The 21,110-nt window shown below is 40.9% G+C and overlaps 2 protein-coding genes across 2 annotated transcripts; both read left to right on the top strand.

The window, feature by feature from the left end:
• The first annotated feature begins 4,431 nt into the window (after nt 1-4,431).
• zranb2 (zinc finger, RAN-binding domain containing 2) lies at nt 4,432-8,838 on the top strand. The gene is made up of 10 exons (XM_050055346.1): nt 4,432-4,569; nt 5,261-5,313; nt 5,412-5,520; nt 5,713-5,795; nt 5,886-5,962; nt 6,115-6,270; nt 6,361-6,521; nt 7,013-7,072; nt 7,531-7,680; nt 7,910-8,838. The coding sequence occupies exons 1-10, from the start codon at nt 4,514-4,516 to the stop codon at nt 7,965-7,967; spliced, it is 963 nt and encodes a 320-aa protein (XP_049911303.1). The 5' UTR covers nt 4,432-4,513; the 3' UTR covers nt 7,968-8,838.
• Nucleotides 8,839-10,298: 1,460 nt separating this feature from the next.
• On the top strand, nt 10,299-17,433 carry ptger3 (prostaglandin E receptor 3 (subtype EP3)). Its single transcript, XM_050055345.1, has 2 exons — nt 10,299-12,193; nt 12,991-17,433. The coding sequence occupies exons 1-2, from the start codon at nt 11,339-11,341 to the stop codon at nt 13,315-13,317; spliced, it is 1,182 nt and encodes a 393-aa protein (XP_049911302.1). The 5' UTR covers nt 10,299-11,338; the 3' UTR covers nt 13,318-17,433.
• Nucleotides 17,434-21,110: the final 3,677 nt, after the last annotated feature.

The following is a 21,110-nucleotide window of genomic DNA, read 5'->3' as shown; positions in this document are numbered from 1 at the left end:
GTGAGCGGAGATGGCTCCTGCGCTATCAGTGAGAAGAAAAGAGGCTTCCTTTATGAAAAATGACTTCGACGAAGTAAAGAAAACTCAGAACAGAACAGAGAAGCTGCCTCATCTTGAACAAATAACAATATGTGCGTGCGGAGGCTGTTGAGGCTGTGATTTCATGCAATATCACACTTCTGGATTGTGTGTTTGAATTATATTGATGAGGACCCAACAGTCATTTCCTTTAACACAAAGAGGATGAGTCATAAAACTGCACCTCTCCTGCCTCTGGTACCTTATTTTTGCTGGCCCGGAGTCCTAATAAAGCTCGTGTGGGGCTCATAAATCAACTGCATGTCTCTCCTAACAGATACATGATGATTAAAACGATGTATGATTAAAAAATCTTGTTCAGTTCATCTCCAGAGTACTCAATTAAATAAACCCCCGTCTTGTCCGACGACATACATCAACAATGTCGCTTCACCCCTGTCCAAAACGGGCAGAAACGAACAGAGGGCAAATTAAAGAAAGTAATGGAGTCCAGTTGAAACACTGAAACGGCTACTTGTGTGGCCTCAGGTTCACGCACCAGCTGTGACAGCGACCTCCAAGAGTCTTTGACTTTGACCGACAGCAGATTGGGTGGACAAGGACGCTTTTAGAGCAGCTCTGGTGTGCACTCAAATTGCAGCAGTTGCTAAGTACTATCATATGAGAAATAACTGCAACTTAAAGCCTCTCCTTCCTCCTCATTAATAGCATTTACATCTCAACAACATATGGCGTGTTTCTGCCTGCATCCTAACTACCCTGATATGGAGAGCAGTTAAATTTTCTCACAAGGCATTGCAAAACATTTTGCGTCAGTGTAACTCAACTGACCTGTTCTTGCACTGTCAAATCTGATCGACAGTTCTGTTGTTAACTTATCTGATGATGTTGTAATTTGTGAACTTCAGGTGATTAGGGCTTTTATTCCTGCAATGCATTTTGGTTTGTAAATAACCTATGCTTACATGGGTATGGGATTACATAGCACGATGAATCAGAATCCAAATCAGAAATACTTTATTGATCCCCGAGGGGAAATTATTTGTGTTACAGACAATGGTTCATACCCGAATCAGCTATCACACCATGAATTAGTCCTCTGCCACATATTCAGACATAGATGTACTTCTTACTGTGTGCATGACCCGAAACTCCTTATCCATCTACTCATTTTATTTCAGCACAGACCACTAGAAAACCACGAGAAGAGTTTCTCCCGTCCTCCTTATTGAGCTATTCTGTGAGCGATCAGTGCTTTGCTGAACACCTACTTCACAAACACTTCAGTTTAACCAGTCACCATAGTCAAATGTTGGAGGGCTCTGATATCTGTAAAATCCACACCATCTTTCTACCGCCTGCCGTATAGTGTCAAAGACCTTTTGAAGAACTTGTGAGATGGAAAACTAGCCATTTTTGCGTGCAAGCTCGGCTTATGCAACACCCAACCATGAGAGTTCACTCACAGAGCAACAAATATCTCACATATACTGCACTGAGACAACTGTCTTAAAAGCTTGATGGTAAATGTCATGTGCATTTGATTATTCTACACCAGACCTGGCATGTACAAAGCAGTGATCTCTAAAATGTGTGTGACAGTGACAGTAAAAGAAGAGCACATTCTGAAATATGCACAAAATACATTTAAATCCAAATTTAATCACATTAACTCCCGCGTAAGGCAGCTGATATTCGAAAGACTACTATGGTAGGCTATATATTTATAAGGTGCATTTATATGCAGCATTCAGATAAGCAGGCCTACATGTGAGCACACACACACACACACACACACACACACACACACACACACACACACACACACACACACACTCTTGCCCCTTTGAAGCTACTTTTTCACACCATAACCTCACACATCCCTGATCTAGATGAACAAGCAAATTCATTGGCAACGTGTGAGCAGACACTGAGGCCAAAACAAAACAGAAGGGTCCATAAATATGTGCAGTGTTAATCGTTGGCATTAACTGCCATCTGGTGGCCAGGACTGGTACTGCAGGGAAACAGAACTGGAAAGATCAGGATTTCAACCCCCCTAAATTTGGATTCTGAGTGAAGAATACTCATCATCCAAAACGGATCCTTAATCAGCCATGAGCTAATTTACCCTCACCTTGACATCCACTGCCTCAATCTCAATATCTCAAATCTCTTTGTATTCAGAGCGGTAGGTTCAACATTGTATATCCACAAAATTGCTGATTTTCAGTCTTTAAACCCCAATATTAATGTTTATGAAGCTGCATTTCCTCTTTTTAAGTAAGAAATATACAATGAAGAGGGTTTATCCCAGACAAAATATGACAGGCTTTGTCTACATGGACTTGATGGACCATCTTGCCTCCACATTTGCAGGACACACTATCTGATACTGATATCATATCAGTGTGTATTACTCTCTATTTGCATGGCACAGTGTTTCTAAAGTTGTTCTATGTCTATGTTGCATTCACGAGTTTTCTGAAATATCGACACATCTAAAAACAGCATTAGTTTTAGCAGTAGTTTGGTAAATAACTTGTATTTCAGTCATTTTCTTCTTGATTTAGCACACAGAAAGCTAATAATGACTGTAGTGTGATACTTGGGGTAAGATGGGGGCGCCCCCTGAAGAACAAAGTTAATTTACTGTAAAATTAGAAATATAAACCAACAAATTCTTGGGAGAAATAAATTGGTACAGTAGCCAGTTTTGTTGTTATAGCATAAAAATAAAAATCCTGTAAAGCTACAGAACAAGCTATGTAACTAAATAAAAAAGTAAAATCCCAAACCTGACCCATGAATGGATTATCTAGCTGCTTTTTGCCCATCCTTTAGGCTAACTGTTTTTATTTCAAGATGTCTTCCTCCAGCAAGCTTGCTAAAAATGTTGGCAAACTCTAAATAGCTAGCTAGCAATGCTAATGATTGCTTGCTTGCTAGCTAGCTAGCCAGCTAACAACGCTAGCAAGCTAATAAAACTACAACCCTATACTATTTATATCCTCCTGAGACCCAAACTTTTGTTTGGTGTGCATTTTTAATTTTATCCTAGCTATTTGAAATTCATAGGACCTGATACATACATATATTTTAAACAGTGAGTAGTTTTTGTAAAAAACAAAAAAACAAAAAAAAAGGATGTCCTCATATGGGGACAATGGGTTTATTTTTAAAAGTCAAAAGTGTATAATAAACTATAAAACAGTTCACTTCAGTGCCTGAAAATTACAAACAATGCAACATTTGTTCAATGTTTTGTGACTCTATGGGTTAGAGGTCACTGTTAAAGTCTGAAAATGTCCATTTCAGTGCCTGAAAATGGCTGTGCAAAAGCAAAATTGCAAATAATGCAATGTATCTAAAAGGCTTATAATTTGTTTGTTTTGTTATTTTGCATGAATTTTCTTTGCTCCATACTGCAAGCTAGGAATGTCCTTTTTATCTGTAGGAACAGTCTGACACACCTAATTGGCCTGCGATAATACAATAATAAAGCCCCAGTGCCCTCAAATAAGTATTTCCCAATTAACAGTGCCATGGCTTGTTATTGCTGCCAACACTGATAAAAACCTGTATGGCATATCAAACAATAAACACTATCCAGCCATAAAATTTGATCAGATTTTTTACCTTGTCCACTTTTGTGTACTGTGCTTTCGCTACCACTAGATAGCACAAAAAAGTGTCCATGAACGAGGACACCAGGTCCAAGTTAAGCAGAATGAAGTATACAGTGCAGCAAATCCAAAATGCACTGTCCTCATAAGAGGACGCAGGGTCACGGAAGATATATAGATATGAACTATATAAAGCCACATATGACTAGATAATCTGACTAAATATTATTTTGAGGCAGGATACCTATGGGGGTGTTCGCCCACTTTCTAAGGCAGCGTCTTACCTCAGGGGGTCTAACTTTACATTTTTACTTTAAAGAAGATTTCTTTTCTTTCAAAATAAATTGAATGACTTTCCCCACAAAAAGAATGATACAATAAATACACAGATCACTATTTCATAGTAACAAAAAATAGATAAGTATACCCTAGGTCAAGAATGCAGCAGCTCAGATGAAATGTCCCAGTTTACTATAACATATTCATTCAATACGTGTGTTCAGGGTAGGCTTGGTGCCAAATATTACTTGGGAGATAAATTAAGGAGGTTTAAGTTATGTACAGAATAATAGGCAACATGTATTCATTTACTAACTAAACAAAGTGGTTTTAGTGTCCCCTAACCTAGCTGTCACAATGCTGGGCCGTTTTCACTGTGCTCAGAATAGGTCCCAAATATGTGTTTCCAAATTACGAGCCGAGACAGCCGAGTTTAAAGTGCTGCCGAGAAGCACCTGAAGGCATCACGGGAGGGAGTAGGAGGTGGCGCCAAGCTAACTCCTGCTGCATGAACACAGAGAGCAGAGCACACCCTGCCAACGAGCCAGACAGTGTTAACAGGCACAACAATGTCGGGGAAGAGTTTTCGAGTCAGCGACGGGGACTGGATTTGTCCTGATAAAAAGTAAGTGCCCCTCATTTTCAGGATAAGTTTCCATTTTACATACTGGCTGGGTAAATATAACGCAACGTTTGTTTTAATTTGCTGTTAGCAGTAACGTACAACCGATAGTTAGCTTAGGCCTTGTAGCATGTCATGCTAACGGCGACTAGCTGAGGAAACTAGCTAACTTTTACCTTCTCTTTTTTTATTACCTGCATTAGATGTTCAATAATAACGCCATATCAGTTGTTGATTTAAGGGCGAGGACGTGTTTTGAATATACGTGTTTGCGTATCTTAATAAAAATTGTGATAGTGCGCAGACTTATAAGACAGCAAGCTAGCTGTCGTTAGCATCTGTGGGCTGGGTGAGAGTCCCCCGCTCACTACTGTGGGTGGTGTTTACAACGTTGTACAAGCCAAGTTGTCATGAGTGTAGAGTCTAACTTAGGTGCCCAGCTATATCATGTTGCACATGAACGGCAGTAAAAGCGTCTTTAGTGACAGACAAGCCAGCTGCAGTCGTCAGAGCACAGGCCTCTGACACAGGCTGTCCAACCAAAGACTACAAGCTAATGGTGCAGCACATGAAGAAGAAACACAACTTCATTACCCATTTTAGTGGTAGCTCACACAGCTTCAGGCTAAATGTTGAAGCAACAAGTTCAAGCCTCATCTGTTTATACAGTATGTTGATTTTCATGCTTTTGCAGGTGTGGGAATGTGAACTTTGCTAGAAGAACCAGTTGTAACAGATGTGGCAGGGGTGAGTCCTCTATGCAACTCAGTAGATAATGCAGAAGTTGAATGCACCTGCTGAGAAAAGCTGATGTTCTAAATTAACATGTTGTTTCATTTCCACAGAGAAAACCACAGAGGCAAAGATGATGAAAGCTGGAGGAACAGAGATCGGCAAAACTCTGGCTGAGAAGAGTAGAGGCCTCTTCAGTGCAAATGACTGGCAATGCAAAACGTATGTTTGTCGTAAATGATAAGGGACTGCTAAATGTTTGATTAACCAGACAAAAAATGTCCCTAGTCAGTGAAATGCATACGTAAGCTATGCATTTCAGTTAGCTGAGACACTTTCTTTTTTTTTAATTTGATTTTAAATGTGTTGAAATTTCTACATATTTTATTTACCTTCCCTCCCGTTCTCACGCAGATGTGGCAATGTGAATTGGGCCAGGAGGTCAGAGTGCAACATGTGTAACACACCGAAATACGCCAAGCTTGAAGAGAGAACAGGTATTACAACAAATAGCCTAAATAGTTTGGTATTTTTAGTGTGCTTTTAAAAACCGGCTACTGATTGCCTTTTCTCTTTTTGTCTTTCAGGTTATGGTGGAGGTTTCAATGAAAGGGAGAATGTGGAATACATCGAACGGGAGGAGTCTGATGGGGAATATGATGAAGTGAGTTGTACCTGAAAGTTTAATGTTTAGATGCTGACATAGTGTAAGTCACATGTAAGTAAAGAGATGTTATCCTGAATCTGTTGAACTAAATTTGCATTGTCAGAGATAATTTTTACTGATGAGATTACGTTTGCTCTTTAATGTCACAGTTTGGCAGGAAAAAGAAAAAGTTTCGTGGAAGGAGCAACAGCACACCTTCTGTAAAAGAAAGTGAAAAGAAAGAAGTGCCGAAAGCTGAGGATGACGAGGAGGAAGAAGATGAAGATGAGGAGGAAGATGGTGACCTTTCAAAATATAAACTGGATGTAAGACTGGTGGATGTAGCTGGAAAATTAAAAGATGACATACTATGATACCAGCCAGTTACAAATAAATATGAAACAATTCCTCTCCAGGATGATGAAGAAGAAGACGAGGACGGAGACCTGTCCAAGTACGACCTGGACGCCAGCGACGAGGACGACAAGCCAGCCAAGAAAAAGGGTAGCCGCTCGGGTTCGTCCCGTTCGCGCTCGTCCTCGCGCTCCTCCAGCTCCAGTTCACGGTCGAGGTCCAGGTAAAAGGGTACAGGTCAAGGGTAACTCCGGGCAAAATGTCAGTATCAGCTCAATCTTCCTTCTGATTTACTGATCAACATCAATTACATGTCCTGTTCTGCTGATTTGTTGTTTTCTGTTTTCTGAACCCCTCCCCCCTTCTGTGCTGTTAGGACCTTGATGTGCAGACTGAATGATTTATCCTGATAATATCTTCATGCTTTGTGTTTTTGTTTTGAAACACTTGTCACTGTAGAGCGAAGGAATGCATTGTTCATAGTCTTGAGATGCACTCTGTTTGCACTTGTTACCTGTTTTAGTTTTAGCTGTGTTTTTCTCCAAACTTCCATATATATATTTTATTAGTCTGAATATTTGCTTTATTTTACAATGAGGCAAAATTAGTTTCACTTTCACTGTAGTTCAGCATGTCTGTGTATCACTGTGTGAAGCATCTGGCTGTTTGTCTTGCTCAGAAAATATTGGAAAGGTTCTGTTTTTTGTCTTTCAGGTCCCGCTCTAGAAGCTCATCCAGCTCCAGGTCTGGATCTCGCTCGAGGTCCCACTCCAGGTGAATGAGGTGACATGCACTCTCTCCCTTAGAGAGTGTATGTACGGGGCGACAAGCTCCAGAACAGTCGTATTCTCTATTTTAGGCTTGAACAAAGGCTGGATCGTGGTTACTCCACCTCAGTCCTCTTAATCTGCAGATAGCGATTTTAATCTAAAATCAAAAGGCAAACTATTTTTAAGTTTCAATCAGGCCCCCGAGAGTTTTAAAAAGACACAGTTTCACTACTTGAATTTTAATGTTAAAAAAGCTCAAGTCTTCATGGAGCATCCCCCAGGAGTGGTTCTGGCTTTGCTCATTTAGTTAATGTCATTTCATTCAGACGAAGCTAAACATTATTTGAGTATCATGAATCCATAGCTAAGTGCTCTAAATCAGAGAAGCTTGATAAATACCGACGCTGCTCAGACCCTGTCTTGACCTTACTGACCTCAGTGCTTGGTTTATCCCTCCAAAAGATCCAGCTCCAGGTCTGGAAAGGGCTCCTCTCCCCGGAAGAGGTCCCGCTCACCCTCCTCCTCACCTGAGAGGGGACAGAAGCGCAGTCGCTCCAGGTCCTCATCTGGAGAGAGAAAGCGGAGGCGCTCTAGATCACGTTCGTCCGAAAGGTTTGGGTTTCTGTGGAATACCACACTGGCACTGCTTATTATTAGCCATCTGTCGTCATCTCGCTTATGGGAATTCAGATTAACAGAAATATGTTCATACTTTGCCATGTTATATTGATCGTTTTTTATATTTCGTGACCTTGTACTTGCTTCAAGTATGCATAAGTGAACGTTAATGGCTGAGCCCGCTGACCTTGTTCTTCTTCCCATGGTGTTTGTGTGATTGCAGGCGCCGCGGCCACTCCTCTGGATCCTCCCATTCTGGCTCCAGTTCAAAAAAGAAATAACTTTATTACGGCCTTTAAAACAAGAAAAAGGAACCTTAGTAGAAAAGTGCATGTTGTGTGGCAAGGAGAACAACCACATCATTTCAGTATGCTGTCATTTTCATAGAAAAGTCTTATTTCCCTTGACAAAAACAAAAAAAAAAGGCAGCGGCAACATGACTTCTCTCTGCTGTTACCCATCATTACAAGCTCCCACTTTAAGACCACATACGCCCCGATCTGTGACAAGTGTCTGTAACTGCAGGTGTCCAATAAACATAAATGTTTGGTCCCATAAGAAAATCACATATACTGTGAAGAGGCTGTATGCCATTTTGAACCCATTCTGCTGAGCTATCATCGTGGCACTATATCTTATTCTATTTTTTTTTTATTTTTTTTGCCCTAAGAAACATTTGAGATTGTGTTACTTTATTTTTTTTTAATAAATACATCCTCCATTTTTTTTATTTAAAGGTGAAGTACCTAAGCACCAGTTTAGACTAACGGAGACGTAGCAATGAATTTTGGCCCCTTTGGTTTTATTTCTTGCTAAATCTATATTTTGCTTTGTGTTTTCAAGGTAAGTATTTTACTTTTTGATATTGCTTGTTTTAACTAAATGGCAGTAAACTCAACATTCTTTGGTTTAGGTGTTTAGTGTTGCTTTTTTCTTTACACAGTTGTCACCTGTCAGAGTTACTTCTCTTTATTTGTCACGTGGGGAACTAATGAATTCAAGACATAACTGAATATCATGCTCCAAATTAGAACATCCATAACAACAAACGCCGTTCAGTATGTCCCGATTAATGGTAGAATTGGCAATACAGTCTTTTTATTGGTGAAACAACTCAAATGTACACGTGTAAATAAACTCCTGTCGACATTGTCTCTTGTTACTTGCTTGTGCGTTTTGATTTAGCCAGGGTAAGGCTGGTGGGGAGGTTTGGAGACAGCTGGTACATCGAGCACTGTCACTATTTATTATAGTCCTTAAACTAAAATTTGCTCACATCACCAGAGATCCTAATTTACAATCTGTTAATAGAATATATTCTGTTACTTAAGGCTGATATCGACCTCAAGATAATGAATAAAGGCTTACAGACTTTGGCATTACAACTTAGTAATCAGTGTTGGGAAGATTACTTTTGACAAGTAATATATTAGTTACCCTGCTAAAACATAATTAGTCATGTAACTTGGTACATTTGATTGCTTATAAATGTTTTAAACTGAGCAATAAAGCTGAAATAGCAGGGTATCTACAGGTCCCTAAAAAGTATTAAAATGTCCAAAAAAAGGCCTTAAAAAGTCTTAAATTCAGGTGCGATGGGTCTTAAATATTTATAGTCCATCCTGACAGACCCGGTGAGTGTTTTAATCATTGGACAGAAGAATGGCAATGATAAGTAGCATTTACGACAGTGATGAGATTGTTTTCTTTTTACATTAAACTCAACTCCAGCCTGTGACCCTTTGCTGCATGTCACTCCCTCTCTTTCTCCCCCCTTCACACTTGTCTGTCCTATCAATTAAAGGCCAAAAAATAAATAAATAAAATTGTAGTATAAGGTAGTATCAGAAAGTTCATAAAGAGTCTTAAATTTAACTTGGTTATGTGTTGACACCCTGAACAGGCTGTCAAAAGAAGATATTCCTTACTGCTGTAAAGACGCACAGCAACAAAGTGAAATTTATATTTAACATATTAACATTTTTTAAATTAAAAATAACATATTTAGATGTAACCCCTTTGTAATCATCAGCATTGTGATTAGTAACCAATTACATATTTTTTCCTCATTACAATTTAATTTACTTTGTAATTTAATTACATGTAACTACTTACTCCCATCACTGATTGTATTGTGATGACTGTCAAAGAAACAGAGAAGTAGCAGCCATTTTCTCATGTGGAGACCTACTTACCTCACCAGGGATATTTATTTACATTCTAGTCTTACAATTTTGGCCAATCTCCACCTCTAGATAATTATTAAAGACTGAGCACTGAGTGATCTAATACTGAGCAGTAGGCCTGACACTTGGTGCTGTTTTCAGTTTGGTCAACAGGTGGCACTTGTTGCCACCCTGGTTTACTGACATGAGGGGATGAGCGCACTGGTGTGCTTAATAGTGTGTGAAATTAATCAGAACAAGAGTCATAAATTAATAATATTGTCCCAACCAGCTTTTACTTTCAGAGACAGATATAACATGTCACAGACTGCATTCAAACTGTGCAACATTTTTTGTTTCACTGCAAAGTTTTGGACAATTTTACACAGGTTGGCACTACTGTAAGGTGCTGACTCAAAGTGAAACTGCAAGGGAAGGGACAACACTACACTACACGTGTCTGTGTAGCCTTTAGGTTGTGTTAGGGAGTAACTAGTTACATGTAATTAAATTACAAAATGAATGTAATCAGCTACAGTTGCTGAGAAGATACGTGATTAAACTACAGTTAGGAATCAAAATGATGATTACAAAGTTTATATACGAATACATGTAAAAAGTTTATGTTATATGTAACTTGTGCAACTTTTAATACCTTCTTTTCATTGCCCTTTATTGCCCAGTTTAAAATACTTGTTATATAAGTAATCAAACAGGAATCATGTAATGAGTTACATAATTTGATTAAGTCATTAAAACAGTTACATTATACATTTTTACAGGGTAAGCAGTCTGTAACCTCCGCTTCCCAACACTGTTGATAGTTAGATAATATTTATATAATATGCCAATTTTTCGACTCTAAACTCATTAATGGCGCAGATATTTTTACGAGAAATGATGCATACCTAATGTCCTTAAAGTGAATTTCCTCATAATAACCACCAATCGGACGCAGCCTAATGATTTAATAGCCCACATCTTTTAATCCTATCAGTAAACTCCATTTACAGATGCTCAAGGACAATGTTTCTGTGCCCTCTGTTCCTAAGAGACGCAGAGCAGGTTTGTTTATTCCCCTATCTCATCAGATGAGTCCGCCCGTGTGCTCACTTCACCGTGATGTGATGACAATCATTGGCATTATGAGTCGTGCAGGTCCAAAGCAGGTACGTGTGCGATACTGTTTACACTCAGCTCAAGTGTCGCACTCTCTACGGAGTAAAAAGTTAATGAACCGAGATCAACATCGCACAGATGTCCTACAAGATTTCCAAAAGTAGCGGTTGTAATTCAGTCAAGTATTCAAAGCCATGTGCCTGCTGCTTTTACCTCCTCTGGGCGCTCTCCCGGGTAGTCCCGCCTCCAGCGCGTAAAGCAGCCGACGCGCTTTTACGCACCGCATTCAGTTGGAGCAGTTTGGAGCTCAGGAGGATTCCGCTGACAGAAATGGGTTATCCGCTTCACATGGGGTTGTCCTCTCCGAAATGATGCCTAGGGACGGCTGTGATTCTGTAGAGGACTTGCAAACCACACTTGGAACGATGCTGGACCTCAACGTCTCCAAGCCATGGCGCGAAGGCAATGTCACCAAAAATTCCAGTTGTGGATCTGTATCAGTTGGTTTCCCCATCACAATGATGATCACTGGCATGGTGGGCAACTCGCTAGCTCTGATTCTGGTCTATATCTCTTACAAAAAGAAGGAAAACAAAAGGAAAAAGTCTTTCTTGCTTTGCATCGGATCGCTGGCGCTAACCGACCTGTTTGGACAGCTTTTGACGAGTCCAATAGTGATATCAGTTTACAGAGCTGGCCTGAAATGGGAGCGTATCGACTCATCGGGGAAACTGTGCGCTTTTTTCGGTGTGTGCATGACAACTTTTGGCCTTTGCTCTCTCTTCTTGGCCAGCGCCATGGCAATTGAAAGGGCCACGGCGATAACGAATCCCCACTGGTACTCCAATCACATGAAGACAAGTGTGACCAAGCAGACTCTGGCTGTCATATGGTGTCTGGTGTTGCTCTTTGCGCTGCTGCCTATCGCAGGGGTCGGAGAGTACACACGCCAGTGGCCCGGCACTTGGTGCTTTATCAGCACGGGGGACAGGGAAGTCCCGGGCAATATGTTTTTCGCCATCACTTTCGCTGTGCTTGGGATTTTCTCTCTGCTTGTAACACTTTCCTGCAATGTGGTGACGATCCGGGGCTTAATTATCCGCTGTAAAACAAAGTCTGGCACGTCTCAGTCTTCAAAACAGTGGGAACGGCTCACCACGGAGACGGTCATTCAGCTGTTAGGGATTATGTGCGTCCTGCTTATATGCTGGTCTCCTCTGCTGGTATGTTTTTATAGGCGGCTGCAGCCTATACACTCCTTACAGCATACAACCAATGGTCCCTATGGCCACATGAAACACTTGAAATATTTTCTAATAATGTTTTATTGTTTGCTCATACAATTAAGGGCCTCATTCTAACATGATTAAGTGTCCTAGTTCACAGTTTAATGAGGGTTTATTGTCAGTCACCTGTCACAAACAGCTGCAGATCTTTGTATCTCTAGAGAGGCTTCATCTCCTGATGGCAGGACAGTGAAAGGAAGCAATAGCAGATGCCACACACACACACCGCACTTTTCTGTTAACCTCAATCACTCATTCAATCAATCACCCTCTTTAACTCTAATTTACTTCTCTCTGCCCTGCACACACACAAACACAAACCATACTCTCGCCGCTCAGACAAATGCTGTCACGTATGATTCCTTTGAAATGCTGCTGCCATTTCCCATTAAGAAGCAATCCACTTAGTCGAGCACTGTTTGGGGGGTCTGCTCAGTGTGCTATGAGGTCATGCATTGTCAGGCACACATTTAACCGTCCCACCAAGGTTATTAATAGAAGCCACAGGGCTGCAGTAGCAGTGACAGCAGGGAGTGAGGAACCTACAGTGTGGGCATCATGTTTTTCTCCTGGTGGTTTGTGATCAGTGTCAGTAACGTTAAATATTAAATGTTAAAAAGCTTTTATCTCTCGTGTGTGTAGACCTCTAATGGGCTGGTACATTTACCTACAGAGCATAATTTGTCCTCATTATCCTCTGTTGGTTTAAACATGTTGTTCTTCTACGTCCTCAGGTGCTGATGCTGAGGATGATCTCCAACCAGGTGTCCTCCCACGAGTGCAACTCAACAGTCATCGCCTCCAATCACACCACTAACCGGGACATCCAGCTGGACTGTAACTTTTTCCTGACAGCGATCCGCTTGGCCTCCCTCAACCAGATCCTGGACCCATGGGTGTATTTGCTCCTCAGGGAGATCCTCTTCCGCAAGTTCTGCATCATGGCTAACGCAGTGTCAAACTGCTCCATAGACGAGCAGAAGGAGACCCAGACGGCGTTGGATGCTCTTAACAAGCAGAACCAAGAGACCAACAACATCCACAAACCGCAGTGCCGCTAAATCAAGCAGGAGTTTCTGTGTTGTGGCTTTCGGGCCGGGACAGATCGGATGGATGTAAAAACGGATACACCTTCTTCTTGAATGTGTCGTGAGGAGAAAAATGGGGATTAATCGTTGCTCCGTTTCCTCGACAAAAGGATACTGTGCAGTGGGAGGCAAGAGTGGTCTCCTCTGCAGTTCTACTGACAACCAGCCAAGTCTGCTCCGGGTGCATTTGTTTTGCTTAAAACACATTCCATTCAAAGTCACCTAACCAGCATGTGGATGCATGACTGTGTCACCTCTTGGCTGCCAGGAACTCCCTCATTTCTACCTTCCAGGTTTGATAACATCTCCCAGGCCCAGGAACTGAATATGGGTGACTCTAAACGGACTTACATGGAAGTGATGTATCTCGTGCTCCTTTTAGTTTCTGAACTGAGTCACTGTTTTCAACAACTTGAAGCCATAAGCCAGCTGAAGGACAAATGGCTCTTGTGAATGTCTGTAAATCAAGAGAGAAACTGTAAATTTATTGTACATAGCGTTGCCATATCTTACATTGAATGTAACTAAAGTGGTTGTTTAGAAGAAAAATGCAAATCCTAAACTGGAGCCAAGTGTTGACTGTAAAATTATTTATTAGTGTCTGTAGTAATATGAAGTTCCTGTGCTGAATGCCGATGCTGCTAGCTGCTGCTGGGTATCAGTTGTTGTAAATTTAATTGTGTGTATTGTTCCTCGGCTAGCAGCCAGGACTGTGAAATGTGAAGCTTTTAGTTTGTTGCCACTTTCCCTCCTAAATATGAACACACTGGTTTATTATTGTGCAATTATTTTCTCAGCAATCGTCTTTCCAGAGAATCTTGAAGGCCTCTTACTAACAAAGTGTGAGAGGGAGAGAGCGGCGTGGTGTTCAACGTTATGAGATTATTGATGACAGGGTGGCCTGATACTGTAGTTACGGCGCTGTCAAAGTGTCACTGAGCAATCTCTGCCCATTTCATCTGATTAAAGGTACTCTCGCTCGCTAAGTATACACTGTATAATGGCAAGTGTACTTCATTTCACCAGCCAGATCTTTGTGGGGAAGGCAAACTGTGCAGCCTTTTGTCCGGTTACATCATTATAAGTAGAGAGAGGGGTGCTCTTTGGACGCAGGGCTGACAAGCAGAAAAATAATGGAACGGGGGAAGTCGTGTCCAAGCTGTCCGAAACACACATCACGATATCTGAAAGATCAAAAAGCTTTTTTGGCAAGCTTGAAGCTGCTCGTTCGACTGACACACACGGGCAAGATTTCATCAGTGTGAAGGTCAAGAGTGTTGAGCAGCAGCACTGATACACCAGTACACGGGGCTGTTTCGTTTTAAATACATATTTTAGCTGCTCATATTCATGCTTTTGATTTCTTTAGACATGCTGAATGTGTCGTTCAGTATTCAGTCCCTTTTATTTTCATCAGCAGCATTGATGCTGTAAATGCTCATTTCCTTTTAACGTGTACAGTGAAATTTCCCAGAGGTCTCAGATGAAAACAAGGTACTTTTCAATGGTGGTTTGCTTTTAGTGCCAGATGACTGAATGCTATTAAGCGAGAAAGTGCTGTCAACAGGCAGTCTCCTTTTACAGTGATGTAAATATGATCTTTTATGTTTTTTTGTAGCTACATTGTCATGTGTAACATTGTAAATGTATTCGAAGAGGTCCGGCATCTTGGTCAAAGAAATCTCAAGGATGGACACATTTGCTGTCACGGCAACCTTCAATTTATGGGACAATTCCTCACACCAACACAATTCTGCCTTCTCAGCACGTCAGCCAACAAGATTAGACGTATCTATACTCTGCTTTGCCCGGTCTTGCCTTTGAAATGTGTGAACACACATGAGCTCAGTGATAATGACAGTATGGGAAACTGTCGTCTGCAAAAGCCATGTAAGAGACGAACATTTTCTTCTTCGTATTGATTCAGAAGCCAGTCTGTCTTAGGTTAACCTTGGCTGGTGAGCGAAAACAAGAATGGAAAAGGAAATGTGCTCATAATGGCATTATTCATGATTATTCCGGAGCCTATTGCCAGATATGAATATGCAGTAAACCCTAACGTGTTCCTCAACAAGTAATCAGTTTCATTAATGTTTCATTAATGTGACATAAGCAGCGCTCGTTATGATGAATGCTCAACTAATTGAACTTGTGGCTCTGCATTAGGAGCTGTTATCCCAGCATATGTTTGCACTGTGCAGCAGTTATTATGTTCTTCAGCAGAAACATCTAGGGTTTAATCCATGCATCTAAAACAATGATTACATGTACTCGCCAGTTGAAGCGGGGTATGGAGAGGTTTACGATGGGCTCAATCAGCGTCCACTTCAACCTGCGTCATGTCATTATCTCAGTTTGCTGTCCAGGAGACTTTGAAGCTTCCTGATCTTCAGCTAATAAAAATAATTACGCAAAGGAATATCCCCTTAAAGCTAACTGGCTCCACAGTCCCCACAGTGGAAAGGAAAATGGCAGACAATTTGTTTATTTGGAAATAGGAAACATGACACATTTCCAGCCTCTTTAATGGACCCAGTAAAGGCACAGTGTTTTTACAGGGAGGGCTCTCTGTGGTTCTGCAGTACAGTTTACTCTTATGAAATATGAATGTTCATTAGACTCAGGGGAGACACACGGTGATACGGAATATCTGCAAACTCCAGTTTATCGATCCGCAAGGTGTGATCTTAAAAGGTGATGATAGAAGATGGCTTCATTAAGAGGCGTGTCAGGATTTAATGTGTCCTCTGCTACAAATCTCACACTGTCCATACTGTTTCGGTTTGCTCACGTGCTTCGTTGGTGTTCATCTGTGTAGCTACAGCTCTGGAGGGAGTACACAATTACATAATGATTTGAAAAAGGCTTTATGAGGGACGGGAGAATCTGGTGTTACCAGCTGGCTCCATTTCTCTCATTCAAGCCACTAATGCATGGAAGTGATTTACTGATTGCCTCATGAGCTGAGGAGACACTTGATGACTTGAGATTTCAAGACAAGAGGAGATTCTGATATAAAACGTTTGATCATTTGATTGCATTCTACAAAATTTCGAATAGTTCTCCACGCTGCAATAACACATTGTTCCAAATGATCATTTCATATAGATGTTGAATAAGTCTTTTAACTTAATTGGAAATCCTGCAGTCCAACGTTTCAGTAGCCAGTATACTTTATGACCTTATGGGAAAAATATTATGCCATAATAAAAATCTTTACTGTCTTTGTAACGTATAACACCAACGTTGCCCTCTATCAAGTTAAAACAGACAAGCATCTTCCTCTAAACTCCTTGCGTTGGATATAATCACTCATAGAATTGAGTGAAATGAGGATATCAGCAGTTTTCCCCAGTGTGCAGGTGTCCTCAGTTCACTGATAAAGTACATGATGATCCTTTTGCAGCCATTTGGATCTGTCACCAAGTGAAGCATCAGTAAGATAAAGCTGTAGTCATATGCTTTGTCTGATATCCATCAAAGACACCAACAAAGCCAAATTTTAGGTCTAGTTATTGTTAACAGTGAGAGAACCAACCTGGCAGGTACATCAAGCAAAGTGAGCACATGATGGTGTCGCATATGGAAACAGGTTTGGCCCACCAGCCAAGGCTCCGCCAATGAATGTAGATAAGTACCAGATGTCTGATCAGATCAGACGTTCGTCGTCTTATCTCGTCTTCATGTTACGCCTCTGCTTTTGAATGTTTAACAAGAACTCTTCAAACCAAAATGTCTCTGAACTCTGAGACACGATTCTCAGATGAGGGCTATCCACATGCTTTCTGCTGTTCCTCTGCCAGCGCTTTTGTTCCTCCCACGCTGCGTTCAGGTGAGGAACGCTGTAATTTTGCAACCTTTTGTATTTTCCTTGAGATATTTTGACGTATCTGTCATAGATAGGCCCACGTAACATGTTGCTGAGAAAAGAAGAGAATTATCTACCTACCTATCAAAGTGTCCTTTCGGTACTTTATATCTTTGTCCTCTACTTGACGTGTTTCAGTTCAACATGCACTTTTGATTCATTTTTGTCTCAGTGTTCTCGTCTTGTGGTGTAACTTTGTGATTCCATTAAAGGATGTGAACATATTTTTCAGTATGTGTTGGGACTTTGTGGCTGCTGGAGCATGTTTTCTTATTAAATATTTATACATCCTCATCCTAATTAATGAAGGATGCACGTGGAGTGTAGAGTGTTTGACAAGCTGTGTGTCTGCTGATTGAACTCTGCTTCGGCTGAGCCAAGGAATATATTTGGGAAAGATCTAGTGTCCACTGGACTCAAGCCATGTAACAACGCATGTCCCCTGGCCTCAATTTTATTTTTGAACATCCCCTGTCCCCAAAACTGAAGCAAATCAGAAGTATCCTCACACAACAGGACATGAGAGACGTTTGATATGCTGACTGTGTAACGTTATGTCACATCCTGACGAGTCTTGTTTTCAGTCTTGAAATTGCCTGACACATGGGAATGATGATTGAACTGAGAATGATGTGAATGTGTTTTTCACTGGTGAATGTTTTCAACATTGTGAATGTTGTTAAATGCTGCTGGCCATTTTCAAAGCATGTGTAGGCTTCTATAGTTTGTTGACCTTGTGCAATGTGTTTCCTCTGGGCCAATAAATGGAACAATGTGGTACGAAACACTGTACAGATGAATCTCTGCACACATGCATAGATTTTGTGGAGAGGTGTGATGCATGTGACTAAGGTTTGTGGCTTTCGCTGTTTGATACTGCAATTTATACTCTATATGAGGGCGTCCTGCATTAACATACATATTAAGACAAACACTATTCATCATGCTTTATATCTCACTTCATAAAATGAGAAACATTGTTTGAAGAGAGATATTCGCACATCGGACAGGTGCATCGAAAATACCACTTGAGTCTTTGAACAGAAAATCCTGCACACTGCTCTTGCTCGGCTCCACATTTTATCAGTAACACTAACATTTCCGTCCTCCTGGACCTCCGTCAAGAGTGTTCAACACCATTATTTACAACACTGAGCTTAAATAGAAACTGCTCCAACCATTTCACAGGTGTGGGCGAGTTAATCAGCTGTGGGTTTCCCAATAGATGACAACAACCTCTGCACCGTATGTCACATATCCCACAAACTTAAGGACAAGGGAACAAGAAAAACATAGTTAAAACCTAGAAACATCAGGCTTCTTATACTATAAAGTCTAGATTATTATAATCATTATAAAGTCTAGTCCAAGATTATTTACAAAATGCTCCTGTAATGATCGGTTGTTTTTATTCTGTTATCTATGTTTCACGTTTAATCTGCTTCCTGTTTCATTTTGTAGATTCTCTCCTCATGTGTCACATCTGATTTTACTTCCTGTCTTTGTGATTCTATCACACCTGTCTCGTTAGTCCTTCCCTTATGGTGAGTCTCAAATCACATATTTCCATTAGGACACTTCTATGTAGTATACTATGTGCACTATGTACTCATTGGCGTAGTGCGTGAATTTCGACAGGGTAGTGTTGTCTTAAACCAAACACGGCTGTTGTGCACTCACCGGAAACGACGACCGCAAATTAGCTAGTTAGCAAACTAGCATTAGCATTCGTGTTATCGTTCGCGCTACCAAATCATTACTACTAAATTAACCCAATAAACATACTGCTGGCTTATACCCGACAACAGTATAGTGGTGCTTAGTGCAAAAAATGTATATTTGTACAATGCAGCGACGTTCACAGTCGTTTGAAAAGTAGTTCCTCCCCTTCCGCTACGTAGCCAAGATGGCGACCATTGAGGGCGAGGAGTGTCCATAGTTCCACACTCAACTTCTTGACCGTTTTGAGTGCACCATCCGGGTATTCATAGTGCACTGCATTTTTCCATACTTCTCAGTGTGAACGCACTTATGCACTCAAAATATTAAGTGTAAGTACTGAAGTATGCGTTTTGAAACACAGTATTAGTCTTGTTTGCTCCACCGCCCTCATATTCCCCTCCACACCGTTGTTGTTAGTCAATCTCCATTTCCCTCCTTTTGCCCGTGTCCTCTTACTCCAGCTGTATCTTGTTCTTGTGATTTGTTTTCTGTTTGTCTGTACCTGTGTGTTTCACTTTGTTCTGTGACATTTCGTTCGTGTTGATTCCTGTGCTCACCGCCGTGTTCTTGGTGTCATTACCTTCTCCTTTTCCTGCCTGGTGTTCTGTTTGGATTTTGGATTTGAGTTATTATATTTTCCTGGTTGGTGTTCAGTTTCGTTTTGCTTCTGCTTTCATTTGGATTTTCAGTTACCTGCCAGTACTGGGTGTTTTCTATCAGTTTGTAAGTCTGCATTTGGGTCCTCCTTGAACTGATTCGTGACATGCTGGTCTTATGAATGAACAAAAAGCTGTAAGGCTGATGTGTTCATTCGTGTTGAACACTCTTGACAAAGGCCAGGAGGACTGAAAATAGCGTTACTAATAAATTGTGAAGCCGAGCCGAGATTTTCTGTTCAAAGACTCTAAAAAAACTTTTTAAAAAAAGCAAAACATCATGTCACATCACTGCATCTGACCTACCTGCGAGGTAGTTTATTCAGACATAACTGGCCTTGCGCTGATAAATCCCTACTTCAGATAAACACCTTTTGTTTTAACACCACAGTCTATTGTTAAAGAGCCAGGCATACCTGAAGGGGCATCTTGGATTTGCAGAAGAGCAAATACAAAACTTTAAATGAAATGCATTGTTGTTTGCTCACAACAAAACAAAATCAATCATACGTTAAGGAAATAATTTACTCTATTGAGTATTGAAACTTTTAAAGAGTAAGATATTGAAAATTTACAAAAGACCACAAAAGAGGTATTTCAGTAATCAGAGCTGAGCAAGCTAAGATAAGACGAGATACGATGTAAATTGTTTTTTCTTGAGGGAAATTACTGTGCAGCAGCTGCAATACAAAGTTGGAAAAGTGCAGATGAAAAGAGTGTAAATATGTAAAAGACAAAAATAACCAAACAGTGGGTGGAAAGTATAAAAACTGAATACAGTAAGGAGCCTATCCCAGCTGACGTTGGGCGAGAGGTGGGGTACACCCTGGACAGGTCGCCAGACTATCATTGAGACACAAAGAAACAACCATTCATGCTTTCATTCAGATCTACAGCCAGTTTAGAGTCACCCATTAACCTGCATGTGTTTGGACTGTGGGAGGAAGCTGGAGTACACAAAGAAAACACACTGACACAGGGAGAACATACAAACTCTGCACCCTGGGGTTCAAACCCTCCACCCCAGGAATCCTCTTGCTGTGAGGCAACAATGCTAATCACTGAACCACAGTGCCAGGGTTGTGCATATATGTGTTTGTACAGTGTCATATCTGAGGTCCTGTTTGTACGACAATGATTTCAATCGAAAACGGTAAACTTTTGTTGTGTTTTGTTTACAGGACAGCTGCGTTTGGGTGCCTGAAAACACAAAGATGTGAAAACGGGTTCCAGAGTGCAATTATTTGGAAACAGCATCATCTACGTTGTCATGTAAACTTGCAATATGCATTTCCTCTGAAAAGTGAGACTTTTCGTACATGTGCTTTACGGTTCTGGTCACTAGGCGTGTGCGAGAAAGTTGACCATCACAGCAACAATGGCTAACTCCCAAGCTCTGTTTGTGCTGCTCACTCTATTGAATTTATAATGCTTCTCCAGCAAAGTGTAGAGTCACTGTAGCAACTCCACCTCATCGTCCATCCAGACAAACGTTCGTGCGGTTGCCATTTTGTTTGTTT

Source organism: Epinephelus moara, chromosome 10, assembly GCF_006386435.1.
Source record: "Epinephelus moara isolate mb chromosome 10, YSFRI_EMoa_1.0, whole genome shotgun sequence".
Lineage (NCBI taxonomy): Eukaryota > Metazoa > Chordata > Actinopteri > Perciformes > Serranidae > Epinephelus > Epinephelus moara.
This window is presented reverse-complemented; position numbering and strand designations above follow the sequence as displayed.

Bases quoted from the DNA above. Each gene is read 5' to 3' on its own strand.
- ptger3 (XM_050055345.1), top strand. From the start codon at position 11,339: ATGATGCCTAGGGACGGCTGTGATTCTGTAGAGGACTTGCAAACCACA. The intron at 12,194-12,990 runs GTATGTTTTTAT...CTACGTCCTCAG, and splicing joins TATGCTGGTCTCCTCTGCTG to GTGCTGATGCTGAGGATGAT.
- zranb2 (XM_050055346.1), top strand. From the start codon at position 4,514: ATGTCGGGGAAGAGTTTTCGAGTCAGCGACGGGGACTGGATTTGTCCT. The intron at 5,796-5,885 runs GTATTACAACAA...TTTGTCTTTCAG, and splicing joins CAAGCTTGAAGAGAGAACAG to GTTATGGTGGAGGTTTCAAT. The intron at 7,681-7,909 runs GTTTGGGTTTCT...GTGTGATTGCAG, and splicing joins AGATCACGTTCGTCCGAAAG to GCGCCGCGGCCACTCCTCTG.